Source organism: Epinephelus moara, chromosome 8, assembly GCF_006386435.1.
Source record: "Epinephelus moara isolate mb chromosome 8, YSFRI_EMoa_1.0, whole genome shotgun sequence".
Taxonomy (NCBI): Eukaryota; Metazoa; Chordata; class Actinopteri; order Perciformes; family Serranidae; genus Epinephelus; species Epinephelus moara.
In genome coordinates this window covers 29,892,524-29,901,950 of record NC_065513.1, presented here as the reverse complement: position 1 = coordinate 29,901,950, position 9,427 = coordinate 29,892,524, and the positions used below count along the sequence as shown (strand labels likewise).

The window sequence follows — 9,427 nt, the reverse complement described above, 5'->3', positions numbered from 1 at the left end:
ATGGATTGTAAAGAAATTCGTCAGGTTTTTATTTTGTAGACAATCAATCTGTATTTATAGCGTGATGGGATGACAGCACAATGATGTGTGTGGCATCACTGGAAAGCTCTGCTCCTGCGCTTTCATGTGATATACGTGGCATTTCCGTGCGAGCCTGCGTTCGCGAGTAATCCATCCAAGAGTAATGTGTGTGCAAAGCCGTATGAAAGCTCTGTTATACATCATTTTAGTGTAAATTTATCTTTTTTTTTCACTATAAAAACAATGGACTACCGACAAGTGCTTGGCCTTGTCGGAAAGCTACAGTTCCGCTGTTTCACGTGATATGCGTGGCTTCTCGCTATGACGCACGGTCGCGGAGAAAATCCACAGAGAATAACGAATGTGAATTTGGACACACTATGCGTCGTTCGGGCCCATAGGGTTAAACACATCCTTAATGGCGTAAAATGGTTGCAGTTCCACTTCAAAACTACCTGGTTAGTTTAAGAGAAACATTATGGTTTGGTATGAAATAAGTACTTTTGTCACAAACATAACATGACATTTGTCACATGACACATAGAACAGTCAACACATGTCCCTAGCATAGCATGCTACATGTACTAGCATACTAGGCTATGTAGTTATTAAAAGAAGTCAAGGTTGACTTCAGGATGCGGCCTCCTGGGTGAAGATCCTGTGTTTGTTTGACCCATTGTCTACCTTATGTGGACTTCTTCAATATTTGTACAACATTACATGGATTTTTTTGATGCTTTTTATGTCATGACACATCATCTCCTCCTTTCTCTAAAGGTGCTGCTAGGTGGGTTTTGTTATTGAACAGAGTCAGGCTAGCCATTTCCCCCTGTTTACAGTCTTTATGCTATGCTAAGCTAACCTGCTGCTGGCTCCAGCTTCATATTCACTGTACATGAAAGTGGTATTGATCTTGGCAAGAGAGTCACTAAAAATATTATCCAAGTGTTGAAATCTTACTTTAAAAAATATGGATGAAATGTACAAAAAGTGAAACTGCTTTTATGAGAACTTCACTTTGTTCAAGTCTTTCTCCTATTTCACAGTATTTGACATCATAGTTCAGCGAAGATATGAGGCTGTAGTCCCAATCACATGGGCGAAGACCAGGGCAGTGAGGGGTAACCATGCTTGAGGGCCATCATATGACACAGAGGGAGAAAGAGCGGGTGTAGAGAGTTTCGGAGATGTTATTTTCTGATGCAATCTGCACGGAGACCTGTTTTCTTCCTGAAAGACCACCAAGCAGGCAGTAAGGAGATCTGTGAAACAGAGCGGACCAACTGTCAACCAGGATCACAGTCACGCATGACAGCTTTTCACAGTCCTCTTCAGCTCCCCCCATCTCACTAGTCCTCCTCCTCCTGCCTGTCCACCCGCCTCTCATCTTCCTCACCCTCCACTGGTCACAATTATAGCATGAAGAAGAATGATTTTCCAAAACAGCATCATCCACCCCGTATCCCCTGATCAGAGTCAAAAGCGTGAACCTGACAACAAGGACAGGAGAGCTTCAGGAGGAAAATACAATTGAATTTTGGCTTTTCCTTTCTCAGATCAGAAACAAAGTCAAAGTCACTCCTTCATGTATATTTATATGTTGGAGATTATTGAAAAATGTAATGTATTCATTTATTTACTATTCATCTTTCCCTCTAGTTTCACAGAACCTTAATTGGGACGGAGATGGTAAATTTTGCCCTCTTGATAACTAATTTCCCTTCAAAAGCAACCACAATAACAGCCACACAAACAACAACAACCGCATCCTCTTTTCATATCTGGGGGTTCATTTAATCTGCTTATCTGATTTGCTTATCATACAAAGTCATAATCACAAAGCAGACGCAGAGTTGCACAATTAAACCTGTCTGAGCACAAATGCCTCCCAAGCACTCTTGGTATCTGCCAGATTTTCCTCACAGACTTCGCCGCCTCGCACCACCCTGCTATGAAATGTTGTTTGGCCTCTACAACACCAAAACACTGGCAACCTTGTGGTCATGGTTTCCATGGTTGATAATAACATTACAGACTATGGTGAGACTGTGTTGAGATTAAGATTACAAGGTTTAAATCCCATTGGTCTCGAGATGAATTAACAATGAGTAGTCACACTACAGATGCAGCGTCGGGGCCGTACTTGGCACATATGAAAGCGAATGAACTATAGTATGAACCCTCAGTTAAAGGGTTCAGGTCCCATAGCGGCTGCATTATAGCAACAGAATTGCAATGTGTTCCAGTGTGACACTACAGACGGTTCAGCTCAGGGTTAAGATCCCACTGCAACCGCATGATGCATATTTAAATCAGACTCAAACTGCACTGTACATAACTGGAGGCAGCATTTTATATTATCTTGCATCAGATGTGATTATTATGTGAGATGTGTGGTTGCACTAAAGGGGACTTGGTTGCTGAAATGCAGGTCAGGCATAATAGCATTAATAATTCATATCAAGAGTGAATGTGCGACCAGGGACCTAATACACTGTACATACAGTGTAAAGTAAGTATGCACAATGCTTCCTCAAAGTCTCCCATTCATTTTGATTCATTGCTTTGATTTAAGAAGGAATACCTGCAGTAAACTTGGGCTTTAATTAACGAGGGTTTCACAAGGTAATAAGTCAGTATATGTGTGCATATTTAATCAGTGTCTGACCCCAACCCCTGACCCAAAGATGAGTCAGGTCTGGTGGTTCTGAAAATGGCTTAAAGGAGCTCTATACGATATTAAGAGCATGAATATACTAGCAAACAGTAGTGGAGTAATAGCATCCTAAGCAGAGACTGAAGTCCCACTGTGTTTGCGTGTGTTATAATCCGAGCTTCTCTGTTAAGACCCCGACACTTCAAACTGACATCAAAGAACTAGTGGCAATGAAGGCCGACTGTTGAATTGCCTCACACTGCCTGTTTCTTTGCCAAAAAGTTGTGCTTGAACACAACACAAAGACAACAGCCAGCTGCCAACTAGCAGGTATGTTCTGCGCCTATGTGAGGAAATAACTATCTGTGCTAGCAGGCGGGAAACCAGAGGATCAACAGGACCTATTCAAGATGCTAGTCAGCCAGTTAGCACATTAACCCACAAGCAGAAGTTGAATGAACAAATGATATTTATTGTGCGCTAGTGAACATAACACAAAATACTGAGAAACATTTGTGCTTAAGAGCTCAGTGACTAAAAAAGAAAATGGTTTCCTCATTTCTGTTTCTCTTTCTCATGCTCTGATCTGAACTACCAATCACAGTGATTTCACTTACTAACGAGCTTCGACGAGCTCCACCAGCTCCGACGCTGATTCAGAATGCTGAATCGGCCATAAAAACAGCCAGTAAGGGCTGACTATTGCCGCAACCGCAAACTGCAACAACTAAGGCAACAGATGCTCACAGGCAGCTGGATATCGACTGATGGTCGACCGTTTGCTTGGTGTGTCAGGGAAATTGGTTGTTGTGGTGGGCGGTGAGAATGTGCATGGGAGTCCCTGCGCTGGCTGATTAATCTCTGCCACTCTGCATTGCGCTCGTATAGGGTAACCGCTGACAACGGGACAGAGGTGGCACAGAAGCTTAGCGGCCACCCCCTCGATTAACACTGTTAGCTCTGTCAGCACTGTTGCTGTTATTAGTGCTGTTCACACCATTAGCACCATTAGCTGCTAACCGCCAGCTCAGCCACCTCCACCTTGGGAACTGTGTGCAGACAACCTCTGAATCATACTTAGGCTATACTCTGAATGTCATATTGAGCTCCTGTAGATAATTAACTAATAATTATTAATATGCCGATCTGTTGTCAGTGAAACACACTCATGTACATAATTCACATAATGACAAACATATAAAATCACAAGAGATAATATGCATGAACAGGGGGTGTCTGGGGACCATATTGCAGGAGACCAGAGAGCAAGCTGTATATGGGCAGTAGGTATGAGAGGCATAACTCCACATGGGAAAGCTGGCACGCTCGCGCTGAGGCCAGATGGAAGAAGAAAGGAGGGGAAGCATGCAAGAGAGGAAGAATATGTCAGAGGAAAGATAGAAAAAGAAAGGTGGATAAAAATAGATACAGACAGGGATGGGCAGGTAAGAAGATAGATAGGTTGCTGGCTCAGTTTACAAATGGGCAAGGAAACAGGAAGAGGTGCTGCAGCAGGAGCATTTATCTTAATGAGGACAAGAAAAAGTAACCGGTGTTAAGAAAGAGAAGTCCCTTCTCTGCAGGGACCTGTTTGTATGAGCAAACCTTGTTATTTAACACCAAAATGCCTCTGACTCTCCCCTCCCTCGTTTCATTCCTCCTTCTGTCCAGCCTGGCAAATGCTTTGAATAGCTCACCACGGACCAATAGATCCTACCGGCCCTAATCCACCCCCCTCTCTCACTTAGAAATATTGTACAGTAAAGAAGGGAGGTCATCTGCCCTTTTAATGCCTCTGTGTCGGCCTCAGCTCCAAAGTGGAAACTCAATCAGAGCAGTCCACTGCAGCTTTACGGAATAATAATAGGATAGTTCTCCGTGTGTGTTTTTCGAGGACAAGTTTTGTGTGTACTTGTGGGTACGTGTGGGTACGTGTGCCTTTGGTGCATTGGCGTGCCAGACCAATCATTTTGCAGCAGGGGGGATCAAATTCATTCAACGTCAAATAGCCACTGGAGCACTGGTCCTTTTGTTATGACTTCATCTGTAAAATGTTTTTTCCCACCACAAAACTCCATATGCTGTTTGTTCAGAAAGCATAATCTGGTTCTGTGTCATAACTACAGCCACAAATTATAGTTACCGCGACCATCGAGCTTTCCCCAGCCCTGCGTACCCAACCCCGAGCCTGGGGCAAACAACACTTTCCTTCCATTCATCCTTCCAATAGCCCTTTCAGCTGGAGGAAATTGCACTTACACACCATAAAATTAGAAAGATCACAGACACGACAAATCGAGAGAGGAATGCCACCAGGCATGACAGAGACGGTGGAATACCGTTTTATAAAAGTTGCTCGGAAAACACATGTGCGTCTCGGGATTTTTAAAGTGGCAGGCATCATTAATTACTTCTCTCACTATACAACACAATGTATGACTGTGTTGTAACTGCAATGAAAGGTCTTTCACAATTAATTCAGGCTTTGGGGGACAAACATTGACTTTAGAAGTCCCATAATGTAAAATTGATTCAATTCCACAGATTTCAAAGTAATTACAGACTATACGCAATTACAAAATCAGAGGAGCTGCTAGTTCTTGTAGTCTTTCTCTGTAAATTCCCATTTTAAACTTTTCTTTTGATAAGATCCTAAATGTTCCTAAACATACACATTAAAGGCACATAAAGTGCTACTTAGGAAACTACAGTAATATCTCTATTGTAGTGTAACTCTGCGCCTCGTGTGCAGGGACATGGTCAAGGGAGATTAGCCGACATAGTGCTGTGTAGCTCGGTCTGAGCCACTTTGTTTGTTTCCCATTTACAGAGCCAGGGCTGTGTATGATCACCAGATTTTTTTCAGTGCACACACACACAACGAACAGCTGGCGGTCCATGAGGAGATATTCACTGAATTTGACAAAAAAAATGTATTGGATTAGAATCAGAGACTGCACCTTTTTTGGTACTGCCAGCAGTTTAAAGGGACGGTTAACCCCCAAATCAAAAACACATATTTTGCTCTTACATATAGTGCTATTTATCACTCTAAATTGTTTTGGTGTGAGTTGCAGATTGTTGGAAATATCCGCTGTGGTGATGTCTGCCTTCTGTCCAATAAAATGGAACTAGATGGCGCTCGGCTTGTGGTGCTCCAAGATAATCCACAGACCTTGTTGTGAGCAGTTTCATGTAGGAACTATTCTCTATCTACCAAACCACACCCGCCAACTGTATCACCATGCAGAAGGAAGTGTGCATCTGCTCATAGATGAAAGGCTCGTGCTTGTGACAAAGTGAGATAATGGCATCCTCCTTGGCTAAACTGAAACATTAGCTAACTTAGTGGCGCTACATGAGTGCTAGCAGTATGCACGCTTCCTTCTGTGCAGTGATACAGTTGGTGGGCATAGTTTGGCAGAAAGAAAATAGTTCCTACATGAAACTGCTCACAACAAGGTCTTTAGTAACAAGGTCATGATTTCTGGAAAGAGACATTGCTGGTGAGTTTCTCAAATGTATATTTCAGTGCTTTAAGCACCACAAGCTGAGTGCCATCTAGTTCCATTTTGTTTGAGAAAAGGCAGACATCTCTGCGGTCGATATTTCAAACACTCACAACTTACACCAAAGCAAAAATAGCACTACAGGTAAGAGGGAAAATATGAATTTGATTTTGGGGCGAACTGTCATTTTAAATTACAGCAAATTTGTTTTGGAGAACCAATCATGCAGCTAAATGGATGCACCCATCACTCAATTTACTTTTTACGCCTGTGCTTTTTATATTGTGACAAAATGTCTCTTTCTGTGAAAAAAATCTATATACTGATCGTCTTAGTTAACATGTTACTTACTTGGGGTTGCCAACCGCTTGTTTGCAGGCTCCATCTGACACCCATCCACAGTACGGGTCTCTGGAGGCTATACAAGACCTGGGTATAACACACATACAATCAGCCCCTGGTCATGTTGTGAAGTGGAATAGTGTTTTTCCCTATCAGAGGGAATCAAAACCATTTTGCTGTTTGTCAATGACAATTTCATGTGCAACTATCAAACTCACTTCTTGCATCTTCCGTGTCTTTCGCAGCGAGACAGTGGCACTTTAACCACACAGGAGGTGAAAGCGACCCACAAAGCGTGACTCTTGCTGTCTATCTGCATCCCGATGATGCGCTTGTCCTCCACACCATCTATACTGCACCTGGTGGAGAGAGAAGAGGATAAAACATGGATTATCATGACTTTCCATCAACTACCTGGTTATTTAGGGACAAAGTCCTAAAAAAAGTTGGTGAGGAGAGATGTAAGAGGCCATAAAATAAGATTTAACAGTTCATTTAAAGCGATAAAAAGAGGAAGATTAAGATGTGGCAGCAGAGAGACAAACTGTGAGGTCAGGGAGAACAGAGATAAAGCCGGACCTGAGAACATGGGGTCAGAAACAGAGTGGGAGATAAAGAGAGATAAAGAAAGGGTGATATAGATACAACAGATAAACAGACAGATGGGCACTGTGAGCAGTCAGCAATAACACTGCACTTAACTGTAAAACCCACTAACACTAACCCATTCCTCCCCCCTCTACTCCACCATTCTTCCATTCCTCCATCCCCGCTAGTCTTCTTTGTCTACTCTGCCTCCTAGGAGCACACACTCTAATCCCTCTGGGCGTGTCAAGCTTTCTATCCCTTCTCTCCATCCATTCCTCTCTCCATCCCGCCATCCAGCTCCTGGGATTTAATCTCCCCTTTCGCAGTGCTCTGGTCCCGCATTAACGCTCTCAATTAGGGCTTAGAGTCCATCTACACTGGGTAATGCACGACAATCGGGCCAGGCAGGCAGGCAGGCAGGGAAGCAGGCGGGCAAAGTCACTTACTGTATATGTGACTAAAGCCAGATGGCTGGCAGCCGACGAATGCTCGGCCCAAGCCATAGAGGCAGCAAAGAGGAGATACAGAGAGGAGGCAAGAAGGAGACACAGCAACGAGAGAGGAGAGAAGGCAGGGGCCTGCCCTTTATCCCCTCCATGCGGCTCGTCACATGGCCGAAGCATGTTGGATAATAAACAGTGGTAACTTTGAAAGCCCTCCTGTCATGCCATCGCTATCCTTCCCTTCTTCTCGGCTGTCTAACACAATAACGTATTCTTCGCCGTGCTTCTTTCCATCTCTCCTCTCTGGGCCTCTCTCCTCTGTTCATTCTCCCTCCTCTGTTTGTGCTGCCATTCGTTCCCCCTCATCCATTACCTCTCAACTAAATATTTGCTTTGGCAGGGTCATACTGTGGCTGATTTTTCCTTATTCACTTCTACTCCAAATACACAACAATGCTTAACTCGCTCACCCCGCTGTACCCAGTGAGCGCACTCACATCCATACATGCACCGAACAGCCGTGTAATGTATTAGCGAGGGATCCCGGGCTGGCTCTGAAGACAAACACAGACCTCGGTGTGCGAGTGTGTGTGTGTGTTTCCTTTAATCAGCCAGCGTTTTGGAGGAGCTGGGCTCCGCTGAGGTTGGGAACCACAGCGCTACGTTATCCAGAGCCTTAGGGTCTACGTCTTTAATTTAGTAGCTGCGGTTGGGCAGAGTGTAACCTGATAAAACACTTTTAAATGATAGAGTAGCCATCTGGCTGGCTGGCTTCACTACATAGCTTGGGTCGGGGGAACTGACTGGTACTGATGGAGCTGGTGGGTTGGCGGGTTGGCCGAGTCTGGAGATGGTTGGAAACAAAACCACACACACGCTCTCTCTATAACACACACATATGCAATAACTGACTTCCCTTTGTTTTTAGCAACTGTATCCATGTGTTGCTCTATTTCTATTCATCCCTCTCACACATCCACACGGACACCAAGACTGACAGTACGTACTTGTCCGGGTTGTAGACGTTGAGTTCCTCCAAAAACAGGCTATCATTGAGGAAGCCGCTGTTCATGTTGGCCAGGAACTTGAGGATGATGCCTTTTTCGGATCCCAGGAAGACCACTGTGTGGTTCTTATGGGGGCCGGCCTCATTGTCCACCACGATGCGCGTCAGACGGTACCTGGAAGAAGGAATACCAAGTAAAACTAATTAACCAATCAATCAGTCAATTAATTAGTCAGGTGCCTGCCATCGAAGGACCAACAGATGGTGATGGAGAACACCAGCAGGGATTGAACTCTATCCCAGCACAGTGCTCTCTCTACTGGACCACCTTTAGAAAAGGGGTGAGATTAAAGGGGCCTTATTTCCATATTACAATGTTGGATTTTCATATTAAAGGTGGCTAAAGTTTCAAATAATGATACTTTCTACTTTTGAGACAAGCTGACATCAGCTCATGACATATTTCTTTATATGGTCATCTGCTCCAGGCACACTACTGTAAGAGGTCCATCACATAGCCTGCACTGCTACATGATGCTGCATGCTAACGTCAGGAAAACATATAATTTTGGTAGGCAATGCTGGTAATTTCTTCCCAATTTCATACCATTTTCCTGCTGGAACATGTCCGGCTGTGAGCTTTTATTGGTGATTTTTCACAGTAAGAGGTGCCACTATTCTCTGTTATAGTCATTCCCTGGGCTGCAGTGACGGTGAAGAGACGCCAAGATATGGAAAAGCTGGAAACGCACAGACCAATTATAGCAAGCTGGGCTTTTTTGGGAGGGGGGCTTAAAGAGAGAGGTGCTAAAATGGAGCGTGTTTTTGGAACAATTAAGCATGCGAACTTGTTCTAGTAGAA

General features: G+C 44.0%; 1 protein-coding gene across 2 annotated transcripts in view; it reads right to left on the bottom strand.

The window, feature by feature from the left end:
• Positions 1–9,427, bottom strand: part of sema6a (sema domain, transmembrane domain (TM), and cytoplasmic domain, (semaphorin) 6A) — a 79,050-nt gene that overhangs the window by 27,026 nt on the left and 42,597 nt on the right. For both annotated transcript variants that reach the window (XM_050051290.1, XM_050051291.1), the window contains exons 12-14: positions 8,567–8,740; positions 6,747–6,887; positions 6,538–6,615 (exon numbers count right to left, since the gene is read on the bottom strand). In XM_050051290.1, coding sequence (XP_049907247.1) covers positions 6,538–6,615; positions 6,747–6,887; positions 8,567–8,740 — 393 coding nt within the window. The remainder of the gene's footprint in view (positions 1–6,537; positions 6,616–6,746; positions 6,888–8,566; positions 8,741–9,427) is intronic.